The 25,000-nt window shown below is 42.9% G+C and overlaps 2 protein-coding genes across 3 annotated transcripts in view; both read left to right on the forward strand.

Moving 5' to 3' along the window:
- The window catches only part of gab2 (GRB2-associated binding protein 2), a 176,670-nt gene extending 175,178 nt beyond the window's left edge, over positions 1-1,492 (forward strand). For both annotated transcript variants that reach the window (XM_045704158.2, XM_045704160.2), the window contains exon 12: positions 69-1,492. In XM_045704158.2, the coding sequence (XP_045560114.1) occupies positions 69-215 (147 nt within the window). In that variant the 3' untranslated portion in view covers positions 216-1,492. The remainder of the gene's footprint in view (positions 1-68) is intronic.
- Positions 1,493-10,939: 9,447 nt separating this feature from the next.
- The window catches only part of maml2 (mastermind like transcriptional coactivator 2), a 145,623-nt gene continuing 131,562 nt past the window's right edge, over positions 10,940-25,000 (forward strand). Inside the window, exon 1 of the mRNA XM_045704162.2 lies at positions 10,940-12,209. Within this exon, the coding sequence (XP_045560118.1) occupies positions 11,790-12,209 (420 nt within the window). The 5' untranslated portion in view covers positions 10,940-11,789. The remainder of the gene's footprint in view (positions 12,210-25,000) is intronic.

Raw genomic sequence — 25,000 nt, forward strand, 5'->3', positions numbered from 1 at the left:
TCTCCTCTCCTCTCCTCTCCTCTCCTCCTGTCCTCTCTCCAATCTTCTCTCCTCTTCTCTTCCCCCAGCCCTCTACGTCCTCGGTGACATCTGATGAGAAGGTGGATTATGTCCAGGTGGACAAGGAGAAGACGCAGGCCCTCCAGAACACCATGCAGGAGTGGACGGACGTCCGACAGTCCACCGACCCCGCCCCTAAGACCGTAAAGTCCTGACAGTAACCATGGGAAAGACACAGCGCTCTGACCTTACCTCATGTCAAGACAAGCATCTCCTGTAGGATGTCACGATGTTACTGACAGAAGTCAGTTTGAGGAGTGAAGGAACATTTATGGATGGCGGAGACACAGATTACCTCTGTTGGACAGGTGATGACTAAAATTACTTGAGGACTGAAATGAGGACTAAAATGAGTTGAGCACCGGAATAAGGACTGAAATGAGGACTAAAATGAGCTGTGGACTGAAATGAGGACTAAAATTAGTTGAGGACTGAAATGAGGATTAAAATGGGTTGAGGACTGAAATGAGGACTGAAATTAGGGCTGAAATGAGGACTGAAATGGGTTGTGGACTGAAATGAGGACTGAAATGGGTTGTGAACTGAAATGAGGGCTGAAATGAGGACTGAAATGGGTTGAGGACTGAAATGAGGACTTGGCTGAAAACGCCTAGCTGTGTTCTGTGGTGATCATCAGTGCTTTGCACTGCAGCCAACGCTTTTGATGCAGGCGGACAGAGACCCAACCTGAACCTGCCAAAGCTTTTCTCCCTAAAGAGACTGTTATTAAAGCTGGACTGAACTGATAGGGACTTGCCTTCCAAATACTTACCTCTACAGTGACCTTTCTTCTAGGTTTTCTTCTGACTCCGTCAAGCTATGGGGGGGGAGAAGACATTTCAACTGCAACACAACATTGAGTGTGTTTTCTCTTCCTGTTTAGCAGGTTAGCTAATGTACATAGCTACTTAAAACTATTTGCTGCCAGTCAAACTGCTATCGTTGTCTGACCGCCCAACCAGTCGGTGGTAATTGTATCAGGAATGCATATTCTATTACAGATGCAGTCTCATTTTGCTTGATTAGGACAGAGGGGGGGAAGGAGGGCCTCGTCAGGCTCCCATTCTTTACTGACTTCAATCAACCGTTTTAGCTGAGCCTTGCGGAAGTGAAACAAGGCGCGGAGGTTATTTTCACTGCACTGCAGGCAGTAATTTCAGCTTAGCCATGCAGGACCTGTCGTCTGGTGTAGGGAGACCAAATAACAGCCTTACAATAAATATTCTCTTCAGGAGCCTTAATGAGAATTTTCAAAACGGCTGTCGGGTTGATCGTGGTTGTTTAAGTAATGTATCCGTCCATAAATACCGGTTCTTCTTGTCAACGGTGGTGACTCTGTTTGCAGCGACTGCTCTTAAACTAATAGATGAAAACTCAGACATGTCAGAAAGTAATAACGAAGACCGAAAAAAAAATAAAAAAAATAAAGAGACACCATCTCATTTCATTTTGTTTATATTTGTATATAATTTAAAAAAAATGTGTGTCCCAAATGAACCTTTATTCGCCTATGGGCCCTGGTCAAAAGTAGTGCACTATGGGTTGAAGGCTGCCATTTGAGACACAGAGATGGTGTGAAATATCTGGGTTTTTTGTTCGTTGATGCTCTACACTAGAACAGTTTTCCTTGGGTGAAGCCCCTCAGTTCCTCTCTCTGTCTCTGATGGACTCGAGAGAAGTAGAGACATCAAAGACAGAAACGCTGCCAGGAGGGGTAACGTCCAATGTAAGGAAAAGCTCCTGGTTTCTACACCACTACAACATTATAACACACACACACACACACACACACAACTAGACATACACACACATTCACAAACACACACACACACACACACACACACACACACACACACACACAACTAGACATACACACACATTCACAAACACACACACACACACACAACTAGACATACACACACATTTACAAACACACACAAATAGACATACACACATTCACAAACACACACACACACACAAACAAATAGACATACACACATTCACACACACACACACACACACACACACACACAAATAGACACACACACACACACACACACACACACAAACAAATAGACATACACACATTCACACACACAGACACCACACACACACACACACACACACACACACACACACAAATAGACACACACACACACACACACACACAAATAGACATACACACATTCACAAACCCACACCCCCTACATATGCACTGACAGACTGAAGAGGAGGAACATGTAGTGATAACGTTGGACATAGAGGTCAATATAAAACTGAGGTCAATGTGTCCGTTTCCTCTAAACGGATTTCATTTTGACATTTTCTGCACATTTAACTGCAGTTTTCGTCCTTTTTTTATTTTACCTTTTATTTAACGAGGCAAGTCAGTTAAGAACAAATTCTTATTTTCAATGACGGCCTCCCGGGGAACAGTGGGTTAAACCGCCTTGTTCGGGGGGGGGGGGGGGGGGGGGGGCAGAACGACAGAATTTTTACCTTAGAATTTGCAACCTTTCAGTTACTTAGCCCAACGCTCTAAACCACTAGGCTACGCTGCCGCCCCAGAGTTAAAGCATTTATTAAGAAACAAAGTGAAAACCCAAATCCCAAATGGCGTCCGTAACCTAACTTAAAAACACAAAACACAAAACTGGTCTAATGTAGTACACTATGGGCCCTGGTCTAATGTAGTACACTATGGGCCCTGGTCTAATGTAGTACACTATGGGCCCTGGTCAAAAGTAGTACACTATATAGCGAATACGATTTGGGACATAGCCTTTATTAGAAAACTACAGAAGAGAAACAGTGACATTTGTTACAATTATCCTCAGATCTTGACATGATCAATTATAATTTCATGAATTCTTTCATGAAAGAAATGTCGCTTTACTCTAGGAATACACTTATTTTTTACAACATAATTATATTAACAGGTTTAGTAATGCATTAATTCATTGTACATTAATTCATAACCACTTTAATGTGGGGGCAACATATGATTGGCAATAATATTTCATTTTGTGTACATTTAATGAACGTCCAGTACTTCTTTTGTGGGCTGGAACCACTAAAAGGTGAATCACTATTTAAGGTTTTCGGTCCCAAATGGCAACCTATTTCATATATTGCCCTTTAGGACCTGGTCTAATGTAGTACACTATAGGCCCTGGTCTAAAGTAGTACACTATGGGCCCTGGTCTAATGTAGTACACTATAGGCCCTGGTCTAATGTAGTACACTATGGGCCCTGGTCTAATGTAGTACACTAAGGGCCCTGGTCTAATGTAGTACACTATGGGCCCTGGTCTAATGTAGTACACTATAGGCCCTGGTCTAATGTAGTACACTATGGGCCCTGGTCTAATGTAGTACACTATGGGTCCTGGTCTAATGTAGTACACTATAGGCCCTGGTCTAATGTAGTACACTATGGGCCCTGGTCTAATGTAGTACACTATAGGCCCTGGTCTAATGTAGTACACTATGGGCCCTGGTCTAATGTAGTACACTATGGGCCCTGGTCTAAAGTAGTACACTATGGGCCCTGGTCTAATGTAGTACACTATGGGCCCTGGTCTAATGTAGTACACTATGGGCCCTGGTCTAATGTAGTACACTATAGGCCCTGGTCTAATGTAGTACACTATAGGCCCTGGTCTAATGTAGTACACTATGGGCCCTGGTCTAATGTAGTACACTATAGGCCCTGGTCTAATGTAGTACACTATGGGCCCTGGTCTAATGTAGTACACTATAGGCCCTGGTCTAATGTAGTACACTATAGGCCCTGGTCTAATGTAGTAAACTATAGGCCCTGGTCTAATGTAGTACACTATGGGCCCTGGTCTAATGTAGTACACTATAGGCCCTGGTCTAATGTAGTACACTATAGGCCCTGGTCTAATGTAGTACACTATGGGCCCTGGTCTAATGTAGTACACTATGGGCCCTGGTCTAATGTAGTACACTATGGGCCCTGGTCTAATGTAGTACACTATGGGCCCTGGTTTAATGTAGTACACTATGGGCCCTGGTCTAAAGTAGTACACTATGGGCCCTGGTCTAATGTAGTACACTATGGGCCCTGGTCTAATGTAGAACACTATAGGCCCTGGTCTAATGTAGTACACTATGGGCTCTAATGTAGTACACTATGGGCCCTGGTCTAATGTAGTACACTAAGGGCCCTGGTCTAATGTAGTACACTATGGGCCCTGGTCTAATGTAGTACACTATGGGCCCTGGTCTAATGTAGTACACTATGGGCCCTGGTCTAATGTAGTACACTATGGGCCCTGGTCTAATGTAGAACACTATAGGCCCTGGTCTAATGTAGTACACTATGGGCTCTAATGTAGTACACTATGAGTCCTGGTCTAAAGTAGTACACTATAGGCCCTGGTCTAATGTAGTACACTATGGGCCCTGGTCTAATGTAGTACACTAAGGGCCCTGGTCTAATGTAGTACACTATGGGCCCTGGTCTAATGTAGTACACTATAGTGAATAGGATGCCATTTGGTACGCGCTGAAGAACTGACGGCCAAAAGTTGCTTTTGATTAGATCGACGATGGTGTTATTGATGGTTGCTAATGGTTACCTGTTCATGTTATTAATATTGTTATTGTTGTTGTTATTATCATTATTTTTTACTGACAAGGGGGGGGGGGGGGGGGAGGTAATATGCAAATATGTTGGGGCTCAAAACAATTTGGGCTCAGATCTTTGCGGAATAAAGTGTGTTATTCTTTCTCTCCAATTTTTTACGGTTTAATTTTGTGATTCATACTTCTACACAGAGACCTGTAGTTGACTAATGATTCATACTTCTACACAGAGACCTGTAGTTGACTAATGATTCATACTTCTACACAGAGACCTGTAGTTGACTAATGATTCATACTTCTACACAGAGACCTGTAGTTGACTAATGATTCATACTTCTACACAGAGAGATCTACACAGAGAGAGACCTGTAATTGACTAATGATTCATACTTCTACACAGAGAGATCTACACAGAGGGAGACCTGTAGCTGACTAATGATTCATACTTCTACACAGAGAGATCTACACAGAGAGATCTACACAGAGAGAGACCTGTAGCTGACTAATGATTCATACTTCTACACAGGGAGACCTGTAGTTGACTAATGATTCATACTTCTACACAGAGAGACCTGTAGTTGACTAATGATTCATACTTCTACACAGAGAGATCTACACAGAGAGATCTACACAGAGAGAGACCTGTAGTTGACTTGCACTGATAAAGAAAAAAAAAGGCCTCGCTATGTGAACTGTGATTCACAAAGAACTGATAGTGACTGAAAAGTGTGTGTTTCCTCTTTGTTTGTCTGTCTGCATCTGAAATAGCACCCTATCATCCCCATGTACACCACTACTGTTGACCAGGTCACAGAAGGATGCTATCTCAGATGGACCCTCTCTGTGTCTGAAGTGAAATGAATAATGTAATTGATTGTGTTGAGAGAGAGAGTAACATGTAAGTGAATGAGCTGTGTATGTTGTGTCGTGGTGGTAGATTTGTGTGTCGTTGTAGAGTTATATAATACAGACCTGACTGAGTGGAATAGAGAAAGCTTCTCTATAAGGGTATATCTTCTTTTTTCTTTACTGGTTGTGTCCCAAATTGCACCCTTATTCCCTATATAGTGCAGTATTTTTGACTCGAGCCCTGTTGACCCTGGTCAGAAAGTGGTGCACTGTAGAGAATAGGATGTAATTTGGTACGCGGGCCCCTACTGAGTCGACATACTGTATTAACATAGAGGACATGTTGGCTGTTCTTATTGCTACTCCTGTAAAAAAAAAAGCATTTTATCCAGTTGTTGGATTGCTTGTGAATTAATGTATTAATTTATGAAGTGTTTTTCAGTTGAAAAAAAAAAAAAAAAGTGTCAAAAACAAACAGAAAAATGGCTCAACTAACATTAATTTATGCAAATACATTGTCTTGATTATTTTGTGAAGCAATATGCCAAACAATGCCAATGTGATGGTAAAAATGTGGTACATTGGGGATACACAAAATAACACTGTTATTCCTGTATTATATTAGACTCAAACTGTGGACATCAATAAATCGTCAAGTGTAAAAATAAATTAAAAAAACTGAAGTGTTTGTATGGTAGTGGAAGTAGTTTAACATTTGTTGTATGTTGTTATAACAGGATAGCGTTTTTCGTCATGAATCTTGTTCTGGAGGCAGCTCTGCAGAGTGGTCAATAGCTGGCACAGACACAAAGTCATAAAATCTGATTTTTAAACCTTAACCCTAAAGCCTAACTCTAACCTTAAATTAAGACCGAAAAGCTCATTTTTGTTTTCATACATTTTTACAATATAGACAATTTTGACATTGCAGCTGGCCTATCTAGCGGAAATCACTCAGTTCTGCCTCCAGGACAAGACTCATTGCAATAAACGTCAGCCTGTGTTGTGATATGGATTACAGGCAACATTCGCACTGAGCTAAAGGGTAGAGCTGCCGCTTTCAAGTTGCGGGACTCTAACCCGGAAGCTTATAAGAAATCCCTGCTATGCCCTCCGACGAACCATCAAACAGGCAAAGCGTCAATACAGGACTAAGATTGAATCGTACTACACCGGCTCCGACGCTCGTCGGATGTGACAGGGCTTGAAAACTATTACAGACTACAAAAGGGAAACACAGCCGCGAGCTGCCCAGTGACACGAGCCTACCAGACGAGCTAAATCACTTCTATGCTCCGTTCGAGGCAAGCAACACTGAGGCATGCATGAGAGCATCAGCTGTTCCAGGCGACTGTGTGATCACGCTCTCCGTAGCCGACGTGAGTAAGACCTTTAAACAGGTCAACATTCACAAGGCCGCAGGGCCAGACGGATTACCAGGACGTGTACTCCGGGCATGTGCTGACCAACTGGCAGGTGTCTTCACTGACATTCTCAACATGTCTCTGTCTGAGTCTGTAATACCAACATGTTTCAAGCAGACCACCATAGTCCCTGTGCCCAAGAACACCAAGGTAATCAGTCTAAATGCCTACCGACCCGTAGCACTCACGTCTGTAGCCATGAAGTGCTTTGAAAGGCTGGTCATGGCTCACATCAACACCATTATCCCAGAAACCCTAGACCCACTCCAATTTGCATACCGCTCAAACAGATCCACAGATGATGCAATCTCTATTGCACTCCACACTGCCCTTTCCCACCTGGACAAAAGGAACACTTATGTGAGAATGCTGTTCATTGACTACAGCTCAGCGTTCAACACCACAGTACCCTCAAAGCTCATCACTAAGCTAAGGATCCTGGGACTAAACACCTCCCTCTGCAACTGGATCCTGAACTTCCTGATGGGCCGCCCCCAGGTGGTAAGGGTAGGTAGCTGATCCTCAACACTGGAGCTCCCCAGGGGTGCGTGCTCAGTCCCCTCCTGTACTCCCTGTTCACCCACGACTGCACGGCCAGGCACGACTCCAGCACCATCATTAAGTTTGCAGATGACAACAGTGGTAGGCCTGATCACCGACAACGACGAGACAGCCTATAGGGAGGAAGTCAGAGACCTGGACGGGTGGTGCCAGAATAACAACCTATCCCTCAACGTAACCAAGACTAAGGCTAACCGGGCTATCTGCATTGTGTCCCACCACCCGCCAACCCCTCTTTTACGCTACTGCTACTCTCTGTTCATCATATATGCATAGTCACTTTAACCATATCTACATGTACATACTACCTCAATCAGCCTGACTAACCGGTGTCTGTAATAACACAATAGATAAAATCTGTATACAGTGTGTGCAAATGTAGAAGATTAGGGAGGTAAGGCAATAAATAGGCCATAGAGGCAAATTAATAACAATTTAGCAATTAAACACTGGAGTGATAGATGTGCAGATGATGATGTGCAAGTAGAGATACTGGGGTGCAAAAGAGCAAGAAGATACATAACAATATGGGGATGAGGTAGTTGGGTCGGCTATTTACAGATGGGCTGTGTACAGGTACAGTGATCGGTAAGCTGCTCTGACAGCTGATGCTTAAAGTTAGAGAGGGAGATATAAGACTCCAGCTTAAGTGATTTTTGAAATTCATTCCAGTCATTGGCAGCAGAGAACTGGAAGGAAAGGCGACCAAAGGAGGAATTGGCTTCGGGGATGATCAGTGAGATATACCTGCTGGAGTTCGTGCTGCGGGTGGGTGATGCTATGGTGACCAGTGAGCTGAGATAAGGCGGGGCTTTACCTATCAAAGACTTATAGATGACCTGGAGCCAGTGGGGTTTGGCGACGAGTATGTAAGGGCCTATGACTGCCTCTCTGACCTGAGTCACTCAGTTAGTCCAATGAGGACCACTGCTACACACAGGATAAGTTGCCAGTCACTGTCCTCTGCTGTAGTTGACAGATACTGTACATTTACATTTACATTTTAGTCATTTAGCAGACGCTCTTATCCAGAGCGACTTACAGTAGAGTGCATACATTTTATTACATTTTTTAAAATACTGTACTTGTTCATTTCTCCAGTCTATGGTGAGAACACTACTGAGGGGGTTAGTGCTATCCGGGATCCTTAGGACGTCCCTAAACATTTTAAATGTCAACTTCAATAGGGTCGGACAGCACGGCCTATTCCCACTGCCATTTTGTGAGCGCAAAGCAGGTTGCATAAAGCCATGCTGAGGCCATGTCAAGCCTGCACCAGCGGAGGGAGCTAGAGAGCTGGCTGTCACTACAGCAGCATGACATGACAGAGGGGATTTCACCCTATTGGATTCTGGTCAAGGAAATAGGAAACTAGGGTATAGGATGCTATTTTGGACAAACTAGTAGTTAACAGTAGTAAAGTATTTTGTTGCATGGATGAGCTCACCAAACCATAACACATTATACCATCATCATCATCATCATCCAGATCGATTCAATCCATAGTGTTTGTAAGTTGTGGCACCTCACTTGACAAATACCTGGTTGGGTGAGTCAACGACATCCTCATCATCAGTGCCATGAGATGAGCAGCATCCTAGATCGCTCCAACTAGGCTAAACATTACACCACCTGGTATTGGGTAAGTCATGTGTTACATTACACCACCTGGTATTGGGTAAGTCATGTGTTACATTACACCACCTGGTATTGGCTAAGTCATGTGTTACATTACACCACCTGGTATTGGTTAAGTCATGTGTTACATTACACCACCTGGTATTGGCTAAGTCATGTGTTACATTACACCACCTGGTATTGGGTAAGTCATGTGTTACATTACACCACCTGGTATTGGGTAAATCTATTATTGGGTAAGTCATGTGTTACATTACACCACCTGGTATTGGGTAAATCTATTATTGGGTAAGTCATGTGTTACATTACACCACCTGGTATTGGGTAAGTCTATTGGGTAAGTCATGTGTTACATTATACCACCTGGTATTGGGTAAATCTATTATTGGGTAAGTCATGTGTTACATTACACCACCTGGTATTGGGTAAGTCATGTGTTACATTACACCAACTGGTATTGGGTAAGTCATGTGTTACATTACACCACCTGGTATTGGGTAAGTCTATTATTGGGTAAGTCATGTGTTACATTACACCACCTGGTATTGGGTAAGTCATGTGTTACATTACACCACCTGGTATTGGGTAAGTCTATTATTGGGTAAGTCATGTGTTACATTACACCACCTGGTATTGGGTAAGTCATGTGTTACATTACACCACCTGGTATTGGGTAAATCTATTATTGGGTAAGTCATGTGTTACATTACACCACCTGGTATTGGGTAAATCTATTATTGGGTAAGTCATGTGTTACATTACACCACCTGGTATTGGGTAAGTCATGTGTTACATTACACCACCTGGTATTGGGTAAGTCATGTGTTACATTACACCACCTGGTATTGGGTAAGTCATGTGTTACATTACACCACCTGGTATTGGGTAAGTCATGTGTTACATTACACCACCTGGTATTGGGTAAGTCATGTGTTACATTACACCACCTGGTATTGGGTAAGTCATGTGTTACATTACACCACCTGGTATTGGGTAAGTCATGTGTTACATTACACCACCTGGTATTGGGTAAGTCATGTGTTACATTACACCACCTGGTATTGGGTAAGTCATGTGTTACATTACACCACCTGGTATTGGGTAAGTCATGTGTTACATTACACCACCTGGTATTGGGTAAGTCATGTGTTACATTACACCACCTGGTATTGGGTAAGTCGTGCTTTACTATCCTACTTACTGTTTCTGCTGTAGTTGTCACTGGATTGTTTTATTTACGTTTTTACTTTATCAGAATGAAGTACTTAGCTTAGACCTACAGTGTCCTTTGACTGTCTCACATTTACAGGAGCTAGGTTCACTTCTGGTATGCCTTATCATGCTTAAAAGTTTAAAGGAGAGGAAGGGCACACTACTCCACACATTACAATCATAAACATCTGACAGTCACTGTCCAATATTCCTATGTTAATTTTCTGTCCCATCACCACAACAGCGTGGCCGTCTCTCAGTGTTTCTGTCCCATCACCACAACAGCGTGGCCGTCTCTCAGTGTTTCTGTCCCATCACCACAGCACCGTGGCCATCTCTCAGTGTTTCTGTCCCATCACCACAACAGCGTGGCCGTCTCTCAGTGTTTCTGTCCCATCACCACAGCAGCGTGGCCGTCTCTCAGTGTTTCTGTCCCATCACCACAGCAGCGTGGCCGTCTCTCAGTGTTTCTGTCCCATCACCACAGCAGCGTGGCCATCTCAGTGTGTAGTTCATATTGCCCTACACTAGAGTGTGCGTTTGGGCACCATCATCCATATGCGTATTTCATGACCAGAGGAAGGAATGCTCATACAATGAGAGTGTAGTACCCCCGCATTTCCCGTGCCTCCGTGTAGGCTACAGCTCGGACGGACAAATGATTGTCAATGGAATACTTGACACAGCCCAAGCTAGAATCACAATCAGTGTTTGTGTGTTCGCACCTCGGCGTACCTTTACCCGTATCTTTACAGTTTCGTTATTTTCAGAATTGACCAAGATGTAGGCTAACCAGCTGCTTTTGATCAGGACGAGGAGAAGGGGGGGGGGGGGAGAAAAGAAGAAAAAAAATTGCTAATGTAAAAAAGAAAATTCATGTCGTGAGTCGCTGGACGTTTCGTGCATTTTCCCCAATATAACGTTTTGTTTCGGTGGTGACTGGTCCACGTTGAATATACCGTTGATATTCAACGCAAAGTGCGGTAGGTTATTTTATGATCATATGTAGGTTACTCATTGTAAAAGCAATTTGCCATACGCTTCTAGTCAAATTGGCTACTAAAATGCCATTGTTCGTGATATATTTAAGTTTTCGTCCTTTTTTGATTTTCTGTCGAATTACAGGAGACTGAATTAGGGTTGGGTGTTCACGTTGCATGTGGTGTAGTCGGGAACCGAATAGTCGTTTATCAAATCAGTAAAGGAGCACTTGGACCTCGTGGGGACTTGTTCATATCCCATTCCATGTAACAGTGGCAAATATGCTAAAGTAAGACCAACAAAATAATTAATATATATATATTGTATGATTATCATTCCTAATCATTAGAGAGCTGTTTTTTTTTAATATTCGATGTTTTTTTATTGTGGTCTCTGTAAAAACACTGGGAACCTTTTTTTGATCGAACTTCTTGCGGGGTGCCAGAAGGCATGGGAGAAGCAACTCCCGCACAGCCCGCAGCAGGAGGGTTCGTACCAATGTTAGGTCTTGGTATGGTGGGCTCTATGCCAGGCGGTGGGGTTACGGGACCGCTCGCGACCTCCCGGGGCTCTGCCGTCCCGCAGCTTCACAGCGCCATAGTGGAACGGTTACGCGCGCGGATAGAACTGTGTCGAAGGCATCACTCCACCTGTGAGAACCGGTACCAGCGAGGCCAGGCCGAGAACTCTGACCGGGAACACGAGAGTACTCTTCACCTGCTGAACATTGTGCATCAGGGACCCGGGAATAGGAAAACAAAGGGGAACCGGGCTTCGAACCAACAACCTCCAGACTACAGCAGAGTTAATGGGGACCAGAAATGCCAGAGCTCCTCAGCTGGAGACCAGAAGATCTCGACACGAATAGCAGTAAGTGATTGATGAATATGTCTCTTGAGGGAATTTCGCATTAACATCACTTTATTTGTACAAAATGTCCAACCGAAATTATATTTCCACTTCATCTTAACCTCTGCCAAAGACACACATACATATGCGGGTGCTGCCACACTTGTGCGCCTGTACAGCAGTTGTAGTGAGGGGGGTGGCTCATGGGCACAACGTCAGCCAATGGCGTCTAGGATTTGATACAAGCAACCCTCTATTTGCCAGCTCACTTCCTGCCTGATTTCTTTTCCCATCACAAGGGATTCAAACTGGCAACCTTCCGGTTGCTGGCTCGTCTCTAACTGCTAAGCTACATTACCTTCCGACCTGCAGCCTGTATCCCTAAAAACAATCCTAACTACAGTCTACAGCCCAAACTACAGTCTACAGCCCAAACTACAGTCTACAGCCCAAACTACAGTCTACAGCCCTAACTACAGTCTACAGCCCTAACTACAGTCTGTATCCCTAAAAACAATCCTAACTACAGTCTACAGCCCTAACTACAGTCTACAGCCCTAACTACAGTCTACACCCCGAACTACAGTCTACACCCCTAACTACAGTCTACACCCCTAACTACAGTCTACAGCCCTAACTACAGTCTACAGCCCTAACTACAGTCTACAGCCCTAACTACAGTCTGTATCCCTAAAAACAATCCTAACTACAGTGTCATACCTAACTACAGTCTACACCCCTAACTACAGTCTACAGCCCTAACTACAGTCTACAGCCCTAACTACAGTCTACAGCCCTAACTACAGTCTACATACCTAACTACAGTCTGTATCCCTAAAAACAATCCTAACTACAGTCTACACCCCTAACTACAGTCTACACCCCTAACTACAGTCTACACCCCTAACTACAGTCTACAGCCCTAACTACAGTCTACACCCCTAACTACAGTCTACACCCCTAACTACAGTCTACACCCCTAACTACAGTCTACAGCCCTAACTACAGTCTACAGCCCTAACTACAGTCTCATACCTAACTACAGTCTGTATCCCTAAAAACAATCCTAACTACAGTCTCATACCTAACTACAGTCTACACCCCTAACTACAGTCTACAGCCCTAACTACAGTCTACAGCCCTAACTACAGTCTACAGCCCTAACTACAGTCTGTATCCCTAAAAACAATCCTAACTACAGTCTACAGCCCTAACTACAGTCTACAGCCCTAACTACAGTCTACAGCCCTAACTACAGTCTACATCCCTAACTACAGTCTATATCCCTAAAAACAATCCTAACTACAGTCTACATACCTAACTACAGTCTACACCCCTAACTACAGTCTACATACCTAACTACAGTCTGCACCCCATAACAGTCTGCACCCCTAACTACAGTCTGCACCCCTAACTACAGTCTGCACTCCTAACTACAGTCTCCACCCCTAACTACAGTCTCCACCCCTAACTACAGTCTCCACCCCTAACTACAGTCTGCAGTCCTAACTACAGTCTACAGCCCTAACTACAGTCTGTATCCCTAAAAACAATCCTAACTACAGTCTACATACCTAACTACAGTCTACATACCTAACTAAAGTCTACATACCTAACTACAGTCTGCAGCCCTAACTACACTCTGTATCCCTAAAAACAATCCTAACTACGGTCTACACCCCTAACTACAGTCTACATCCTAACTAAACCCCTTACTACAGTCTGCACCCCAAACGACAGTCTACATTTCTAGCTACAGCCCTAACTACAGTCTACATTCCTATCTACATACCTGACTACAGTCGACGTTTCTGACTACAGTCGACGTTTCTGACTACAGTCGACGTTTCTGACTACAGTCTATATTCCTGACTACAGTCTACATAACTAATGACAGTCTACACACCTAACTACATCCCAAACAGCGGTCTACATTCCTAACTCCATTCCTGACTACAGTCTACATTCCTGACTACAGTCTACAGTCCTAACTACAGTCTACAGTCCTAATTAGTCTACATACATAACTACATCCCTAACTACAGTCTACATCCCTAACTACAGTCTACAGCCCTAGCTACAGTCTACAGCCCTAGCTACAGTCTACATCCCTAGCTACAGTCTACAGCCCTAACTACAGTCTACATACCTAACTACAGTCTGCCCCCCTAACTACACCCCTAATTAATGTCTTCCCCTAACTACGGTCCACATTCCTAACTACGGTCCACATTCCTAACTACAGTCCACATTCCTAACGACAGTCTACATTCGTAACGACATTCCTAACTACAGTCTACATTCCTAACTAAATTCCTAACTACAGTCTATATGCCCAGCTACAGTCTATAGTACTAACTAGTCTACATACCTAAATACAGCCCTAACTACAGTCTACATCCCTAACTACAGTCTACACGCATAACTACAGTCTGCCCCCCTAACTACACCCCTAATTAATATCTGCCCCTAACTACAGTCCACATTCCTAACGACAGTTTACATTCGTAACGACATTCCTAACTACAGTCTACAGCCCTAACTACAGTCTACACCCCTAACTACAGTCTACACCCCTAACTACAGTCTACATTCCTATCTCTAATGTTGTTGACAGTTAAAAAGTAGCTAAATTAATCTTACTTTAGCGGATGCGTGTAAGGACAGTCAGTGCTAGGAAGGTAAAGGGTCAGGATAACATGAACCAATTAGGGGTCAGGATAACATGAACCAATTAGGGGTCAGGATAACATGAACCAATTAGGGGTCAGGATAACATGAACCAACTAGGAAGGTAAAGGGGTCAGGATAACATGAACCAACATGAATTACTTTTGACTAGAGTGGAGGTGTGTGAATCTGTGTCAAAATCTCTCTGAGACAATTTACAAAAATATAATCCCGGACTCTGGCATTGCTTTGTTCTGATATTTCTTAATTACTTTCTGGATTTTGTGTGCATTGTTTTGTATTGCTAGGTATTACTGTACTGTTGGAGCTGCTGTAGAAACACAAGCATTAGGTATTACTGTTGGAGCTAGAAACACAAGCATTAGATATTACTGTACTGTTGGAGCTAGAAACACAAGCATTAGGTATTACTGTACTGTTGGAGCTAGAAACACAAGCATTAGGTATTACTGTACTGTTGGAGCTGCTGTAGAAACACAAGCATTAGGTATTACTGTACTGTTGGAGCTGCTGTAGAAACACAAGCATTAGGTATTACTGTTGGAGCTAGAAACACAAGCATTAGATATTACTGTACTGTTGGAGCTAGAAACACAAGCATTAGGTATTACTGTACTGTTGGAGCTAGAAACACAAGCATTAGGTATTACTGTACTGTTGGAGCTAGAAACACAAGCATTAGGTATTACTGTTGGAGCTAGAAACACAAGCATTAGGTATTACTGTACTGTTGGAGCTAGAAACACAAGCATTAGGTATTACTGTACTGTTGGAGCTAGAAACACAAGCATTAGGTATTACTGTACTGTTGGAGCTAGAAACACAAGCATTAGGTATTACTGTTGGAGCTAGAAACACAAGCATTAGGTATTACTGTACTGTTGGAGCTAGAAACACAAGCATTAGGTATTACTGTACTGTTGGAGCTAGAAACACAAGCAGTAGGTATTACTGTTGGAGCTAGAAACACAAGCATTAGGTATTACTGTTGGAGCTACTGTAGAAACACAAGCATTAGGTATTACTGTACTGTTGGAGCTAGAAACACAAGCATTAGGTATTACTGTACTGTTGGAGCTAGAAACACAAGCATTAGGTATTACTGTACTGTTGGAGCTACTGTAGAAACACAAGCATTAGGTATTACTGTTGGAGCTAGAAACACAAGCATTAGGTATTACTGTTGGAGCTAGAAACACAAGCATTAGGTATTACTGTTGGAGCTAGAAACACAAGCATTAGGTATTACTGTACTGTTGGAGCTAGAAACACAAGCATTAGGTATTACTGTTGGAGCTAGAAACACAAGCCTTAGGTATTACTGTACTGTTGGAGCTAGAAACATAAGCATTAGGTATTACTGTTGGAGCTACTGTAGAAACACAAGCATTAGGTATTACTGTACTGTTGGAGCTAGAAACACAAGCATTAGGTATTACTGTACTGTTGGAGCTAGAAACACAAGCATTAGGTATTACTGTACTGTTGGAGCTAGACACACAAGCATTAGGTATTACTGTTGGAGCTAGAAACACAAGCATTAGGTATTACTGTTGGAGCTAGAAACACAAGCATTAGGTATTACTGTTGGAGCTAGAAACACAAGCATTAGGTATTACTGTACTGTTGGAGCTAGAAACACAAGCAGTAGGTATTACTGTTGGAGCTAGAAACACAAGCATTAGGTATTACTGTTGGAGCTACTGTAGAAACACAAGCATTAGGTATTACTGTACTGTTGGAGCTAGAAACACAAGCATTAGGTATTACTGTACTGTTGGAGCTAGAAACACAAGCATTAGGTATTACTGTACTGTTGGAGCTACTGTAGAAACACAAGCATTAGGTATTACTGTTGGAGCTAGAAACACAAGCATTAGGTATTACTGTACTGTTGGAGCTAGAAACACAAGCATTAGGTATTACTGTACTGTTGGAGCTAGAAACACAAGCATTAGGTATTACTGTACTGTTGGAGCTAGAAACACAAGCATTAGGTATTACTGTTGGAGCTAGAAACACAAGCATTAGGTATTACTGTTGGAGCTAGAAACACAAGCATTAGGTATTACTGTTGGAGCTAGAAACACAAGCATTAGGTATTACTGTACTGTTGGAGCTAGAAACACAAGCATTAGGTATTACTGTACTGTTGGAGCTAGAAACACAAGCATTAGGTATTACTGTTGGAGCTAGAAACACAAGCCTTAGGTATTACTGTACTGTTGGAGCTAGAAACACAAGCATTAGGTATTACTGTTGGAGCTACTGTAGAAACACAAGCATTAGGTATTACTGTACTGTTGGAGCTAGAAACACAAGCATTAGGTATTACTGTACTGTTGGAGCTAGAAACACAAGCATTAGGTATTACTGTACTGTTGGAGCTAGAAACACAAGTATTAGGTATTACTGTTGGAGCTAGAAACACCAGCATTAGGTATTACTGTTGGAGCTATAAACACAAGCATTAGGTATTACTGTTGGAGCTAGAAACACAAGCATTAGGTATTACTGTACTGTTGGAGCTAGAAACACAAGCATTAGGTATTACTGTACTGTTGGAGCTAGAAACACCAGCATTAGATATTACTGTACTGTTGGAGCTAGAAACACAAGCATTAGGTATTACTGTTGGAGCTAGAAACACAAGCATTAGGTATTACTGTACTGTTGGAGCTAGAAACACAAGCATTAGGTATTACTGTACTGTTGGAGCTAGAAACACAAGCATTAGGTATTACTGTACTGTTGGAGCTAGAAACACAAGCATTAGGTATTACTGTACTGTTGGAGCTAGAAACACAAGCATTAGGTATTACTGTACTGTTGGAGCTAGAAACACAAGCATTAGGTATTACTGTTGGAGCTAGAAACACAAGCATTAGGTATTACTGTTGGAGCTAGAAACACAAGCATTAGGTATTACTGTTGGAGCTAGAAACACAAGCATTAGGTATTACTGTACTGTTGGAGCTAGAAACACAAGCATTAGGTATTACTGTTGGAGCTAGAAACACAAGCAATAGATATTACTGTACAGTTGGTGCTAGAAACACAAGCATTAGATATTACTGTACTGTTGGAGCTAGAAACACAAGCATTAGATATTACTGTACTGTTGGAGCTAGACACACAAGCATTAGGTATTACTGTACTGTTGGAGCTAGAAACACAAGCATTAGGTATTACTGTACTGTTGGAGCTAGAAACACAAGCATTAGCTATTACTGTACTGTTGGAGCTAGAAACACAAGCATTATATATTACTGTACTGTTGGAGCTAGAAACACAAGCATTAGGTATTACTGTACTGTTGGAGCTAGAAACACAAGCATTAGGTATTACTGTTGGAGCTAGAAACACAAGCATTAGGTATTACTGCACTGTTGGAGCTAGAAACACAAGCATTAGGTATTACTGTACTGTTGGAGCTAGAAACACAAGCATTAGATATTACTGTACTGTTGGAGCTAGAAACACAAGCATTAGGTATTACTGTTGGAGCTAGAAACACAAGCATTAGATATTACTGTACTGTTGGAGCTAGAAACACAAGCATTAGGTATTACTGTTGGAGCTAGAAACACAAGCATTAGGTATTACTGTACTGTTGGAGCTAGAAACACAAGCATTAGGTATTACTGTACTGTTGGAGCTAGAAACACAAGCATTAGGTATTACTGTTGGAGCTAGAAACACAAGCATTAGGTATTACTGCACTGTTGGAGCTAGAAACACAAGCATTAGGTATTACTGTACTGTTGGAGCTAGAAACACAAGCATTAGATATTACTGTACTGTTGGAGCTAGAAACACAAGCATTAGGTATTACTGTTGGAGCTAGAAACACAAGCATTAGATATTACTGTACTGTTGGAGCTAGAAACACAAGCATTAGGTATTACTGTTGGAGCTAGAAACACAAGCATTAGGTATTACTGTACTGTTGGAGCTAGAAACACAAGCATTAGGTATTACTGTACTGTTGGAGCTAGAAACACAAGCATTAGACATTGTTTTGTATTGCTAGGTATTACTGTACTGTTGGAGCTACTGTAGAAACACAAGCATTTCACTACATCTGTAAATCTGTGTACGCGACCAATTTACTTTACTTTGATTTGACCTCCACTCACTCACTCACTCACTCACTCACTCACTCACTCACTCACTCACTCACTCACTCACTCACTCACTCACTCACTCACTCACTCACTCACTCACTCACTCACTCACTCACTCACTCACTCACTCACTCACTCACTCACTCACTCACTCACACACACACACACATCATTACTCCCTGTATATAGATCCACATTGATCTGGTACTCCCTGTATATAGCTCCACATTGATCTGGTACTTCCTGTATATAGCTCCACATTGATCTGGTACTTCCTGTATATAGCTCCACATTGATCTGGTACTGGTACTTCCTGTATATAGCTCCACATTGATCTGGTACTCCCTGTATATAGATCCACATTGATCTGGTACTCCCTGTATATAGCTCCACATTGATCTGGTACTCCCTGTATATAGCTCCACATTGATCTGGTACTGGTACTTCCTGTATATAGCTCCACATTGATCTGGTACTGGTACTTCCTGTATATAGCTCCACATTGATCTGGTACTGGTACTTCCTGTATATAGCTCCACATTGATCTGGTACTGGTACTTCCTGTATATAGCTCCACATTGATCTGGTACTGGTACTTCCTGTATATAGCTCCACATTGATCTGGTACTTCCTGTATATAGCTCCACATTGATCTGGTACTCCCTGTATATAGCTCCACATTGATCTGGTACTCCCTGTATATAGCTCCACATTGATCTGGATACTTCCTGTATATAGCTCCACATTGATCTGGTACTTCCTGTATATAGCTCCACATTGATCTGGTACTTCCTGTATATAGCTCCACATTGATCTGGTACTTCCTGTATATTGCTCCACATTGATCTGGTACTCCCTGTATATAGATCCACATTGATCTGGTACTCCCTGTATATAGCTCCACATTGATCTGGTACTCCCTGTATATAGCTCCACATGGATCTGGTACTTCCTGTATATAGCTCCACATTGATCTGGTACTCCCTGTATATAGCTCCACATTGATCTGGTACTCCCTGTATATAGCTCCACATTGATCTGGTACTGGTACTTCCTGTATATAGCTGCACATTGATCTGGTACTTCCTGTATATAGCTCCACATTGATCTGGTTCTCCCTGTATATAGCTCCACATTGATCTGGTACTTCCTGTATATAGCTCCACATTGATCTGGTACTCCCTGTATATAGCTCCACATTGATCTGGTACTTCCTGTATATAGCTCCACATTGATCTGGTACTCCCTGTATATAGCTCCACATTGATCTGGTACTTCCTGTATATAGCTCCACATTGATCTGGTACTCCCTGTATATAGCTCCACATTGATCTGGTACTCCCTGTATATAGCTCCACATTGATCTGGTACTCCCTGTATACAGCTCCACATTGATCTGGTACTTCCTGTATATAGCTCCACATTGATCTGGTACTTCCTGTATATAGCTCCACATTGATCTGGTACTCCCTGTATATAGCTCCACATTGATCTGGTACTCCCTGTATATAGCTCCACATTGATCTGGTACTTCCTGTATATAGCTCCACATTGATCTGGTACTCCCTGTATATAGCTCCACATTGATCTGGTACTGGTACTTCCTGTATATAGCTCCACATTGATCTGGTTCTCCCTGTATATAGCTACACATTGATCTGGTACTGGTACTTCCTGTATATAGCTCCACATTGATCTGGTACTCCCTGTATATAGCTCCACATTGATCTGGTACTTCCTGTATATAGCTACACATTGATCTGGTACTGGTACTTCCTGTATATAGCTCCACATTGATCTGGTACTCCCTGTATATAGCTCCACATTGATCTGGTACTTCCTGTATATAGCTCCACATTGATCTGGTACTCCCTGTATATAGCTCCACATTGATCTGGTTCTCCCTGTATATAGCTCCACATTGATCTGGTACTTCCTGTATATAGCTCCACATTGATCTGGTACTGGTACTTCCTGTATATAGCTCCACATTGATCTGGTACTCCCTGTATATAGCTCCACATTGATCTGGTACTCCCTGTATATAGCTCCACATGGATCTGGTTCTCCCTGTATATAGCTCTACATTGATCTGGTACTGGTACTTCCTGTATATAGCTCCACATTGATCTGGTACTCCCTGTATATAGCTCCACATTGATCTGGTACTGTGCTTGCGTGTGTTCGTGCGCTGGTTCTACCCGTTTCCTGTGCTGCATGAGGCATCTGTGGTAAGGGGCACACTGCAAGGGCCACAGCCAACCAGCCAACCAGCCAACCAGCCAAGCTGAGATGGGAGATTTTCCTGGTTGTTTTTATCTCATTAGCCCCTGGGGAGTTGGACATGCAGACTAGAGGCTATGAAACTGTTCCCAAGGAGTGTAACAATATCATGTCAAAATGGGAGAGATGAGACTATATTTGCAAGAGTTTACAGATATCTGCCTCTCTCTCTCTCCCCACTACCCCCTCCTCCTTCTCTCTCCCCCCTTTCTTTCCCCTCTGTCTTTCTGTCTTTCTCTCTTTCTTTCTTTCGCTCTCTCCCACCTCACCTCTCTCTCTCTCTCTCTCTCTCTCTCCCTCTCTCTCTCGCTCTCTCTCTCCCTCTCTCTCTCTCTCTCCCCCCTCTCTCCCCTCCCTGGTTCATATAGTTCATGGAAACAGACATTATTTAGCCTAATTTAGGGTAGCTTCCCATAAATCATTAATGACATTACAGTAGGTTAAATACAGTGCTAGCATGCAATGTTGTGTTATTTTTAGTTAAGTAATGTAGGTAGATTTTATAGATACAGTATCAGTCAGTAATCTAGGTGTCACGCCCTGTCCGTAGAGACCCTTATTATTCTCTATGTTAGATCAGGGTGTGACTCGGGTTGGGAAGTCTATGTTTTCTGTTTCTTTGTTTTTGCTGCCGAGTGTGGTTCCCAATCAGAGGCAGCTGTCTATCGTTGTCTCCGATTGGGAATCATACTTAGGCAGCCTGTTTTCCACCTGTGTGCGTGTTTGTGGGAGGTTATTATCTGTTTATTATTCATGTTGTCTGACAGAACTGTGCGCTTTCGGGTTTTTTCTCTGCCTTTTGTTATTTTGTTTGAGTGTGTTGTGAAAATAAAGAATCATGAACACTTACAAACGCTGCGCCTTGGACCACTTCTCTTTCCAACCACGAGCGTTACACCAGGTAGATTTTATAGAGATGCAGTTGACTTCCTGTTGACTTCCTGTTGACTTCCTGTAGACTTCCTTCCAAATGGTTCCCTATATAGTCAAATCAAATCAAAAATCAAATCAAATGTATTTATATAGCCCTTCGTACATCAGCTGATATCTCAAAGTGCTGTACAGAAACCCAGCCTAAAACCCCCCAAACAGCAAGCAATGCATGTGAAAGAAGCACGGTGGCTAGGAAAAACTCCCTAGGAAAAACTCCCTAGAAAGGCCAAAACCTAGGAAGAAACCTAGAGAGGAACCAGGCTATGAGGGGTGGCCAGTCCTCTTCTGGCTGTGCAGGGTGGAGATTATAACAGAACATGGTCAAGATGTTAAAATGTTCATAAATGACCAGCATGGTCAAATAATAATAATCATAGTAGTTGTCGAGGGTGCAACAAGTCAGTAACACAAGAGTAAGTGTCAGTTGGCTTTTTCATAGCCGATCTTTGAGAGTAGTCCACTGATGTTGATCAGAGCCCTGCCTCACATTTGACCCTATGGGTTCTGGTCTAAAGTAGTGTACTACATAGGGAATAGGGAGCCATTTGGGAAGTAGACAGAGACTTGACTTCCATCGGATAGGAGACAGTGGTTAAGTGTGGTCTAGAGACATTTTTATAACCAGTCAGTGTCTGTCTCTCAGTGTGGTTCATGAATACTAAAGCTTGTTAATGTCATTTCGTTAGAACGTTTACATGCAGAATTTAACTTATATTCTGATTTACGTTAAATTGTACAGAACTTAGTGTATTTTCTATGACGCAGCTAGCCAACCAGCTACCACTGTACCAGTGTATTTTCTATGATGCAGCTAGCCAGCCAGCTACCACTGTACCAGTGTATTTTCTATGACGCAGCTAGCCAACCAGCTACCACTGTACCAGTGTATTTTCTATGATGCAGCTAGCCAGCCAGCTACCACTGTACCAGTGTATTTTCTATGACGCAGCTAGCCAGCCAGCTACCACTGTACCAGTGTATTTTCTATGACGCAGCTAGCCAGCCAGCTACCACTGTACCAGTGTATTTTCTATGACGCAGCTAGCCAGCCAGCTACCACTGTACCAGTGTATTTTCTATGACGCAGCTAGCCAGCCAGCTACCACTGTACCAGTGTATTTTCTATGACGCAGCTAGCCAGCCAGCTACCACTGTACCAGTGTATTTTCTGTGACGCAGCTAGCCAGCCAGCTACCACTGTACCAGTGTATTTACTTTGACGACAGCTAGCCAGCCAGCTACCACTGTACCAGTGTATTTTCTATGACGCAGCTAGCCAGCCAGCTACCACTGTACCAGTGTATTTTCTTTGACGCAGCTAGCCAGACCAGCTACCACTGTACCAGTGTATTTTCTTTGACGCAGCTAGCCAGCCAGCTACCACTGTACCAGTGTATTTTCTATGACGCAGCTAGCCAGCCAGCTACCACTGTACCAGTGTATTTTCTATGACGCAGCTAGCCAGCCAGCTACCACTGTACCAGTGTATTTTCTATGACGCAGCTAGCCAGCCAGCTACCACTGTACCAGTGTATTTTCTATGACGCAGCTAGCCAGCCAGCTACCACTGTACCAGTGTATTTTCTATGACGCAGCTAGCCAGCCAGCTACCTGACCACTGTGACTGATGCAAAAGTAAGAAAACCTTTTGACTATGTACAGACTCAGTGACCATGGCCTTGCTATTGAGAGATGCCGCCATAGGCAGACCTGGCTCTCAAGAGAAGACACATATTTAGAGAGACATGTTTCCCTCAGATTACACAGACCCACAAAGAATTCGTAAGCAAATCGCAATATCTATTAGGTGAAAAACCACATTGTGGCATCGCAGCAGCAATATGAGAGAGAGGGAGAGAGAGAGATGGTGTAAGTGGTACTTGTTTTGCCTCCGGGGCTGCAGCCTGGATCCAATCTGACTCACCCTATTCCCTTTATAGTGCACTACTTTTTGACCAGGACCCATAGGGGATAGGGTACTATTGGAACAATCTCTGGCATGCACACAGCCTCTCTGTCTCCTCTGGTCCTCTGGTTCTGTGCAGTGACACATTTGAAGTGGATTATAAGGTATTATGAAGGATGTTATAATGCATTATTAATATGTACTTTAAATAAAGTTTTAACCTCATTTTTGCTGGATAATAATTTGAATGTGGAAATACAGCATGTCAGTGTAGCTCTTTACCTGAACAACAGAACAGTTCACACACAACTTCAGGTCAAAAGGACATTAGGTCTCCCTCTTGTGTCCACAACTGAACATGGACAGATAGACACCAGGACAGGAAGTTAGATTGAGAACATAGGGACTGAACATGGACAGATAGACACCAGGACAGGAAGTTAGACACCAGGACAGGAAGTTAGATTGAGAACATAGGGACTGAACATGGACAGACAGATACCAGGACAGGAAGTTAGACACCAGGACAGGAAGTTAGATTGAGAACATAGGGATTGAACATGGACAGACAGATACCAGGACAGGAAGTTAGATTGAGAACATAGGGACTGAACATGGACAGATAGACACCAGGACAGGAAGTTAGACACCAGGACAGGAAGTTAGATTGTGAACATCGGGACTGAACATGGACAGACAGATACCAGGACAGGAAGTTAGACACCAGGACAGGAAGTTAGATTGAGAACATAGGGACTGAACATGGACAGACAGACACCAGGACAGGAAGTTAGACACCAGGACAGGAAGTTAGATTGAGAACATAGCCATACATTGTCAGTTGTAATTCTCTGCTCTTATTGGTACGCTTC

This window comes from Salmo salar, chromosome 20, assembly GCF_965601325.2.
Source record: "Salmo salar chromosome 20, fSalSal1, whole genome shotgun sequence".
NCBI lineage: Eukaryota > Metazoa > Chordata > Actinopteri > Salmoniformes > Salmonidae > Salmo > Salmo salar.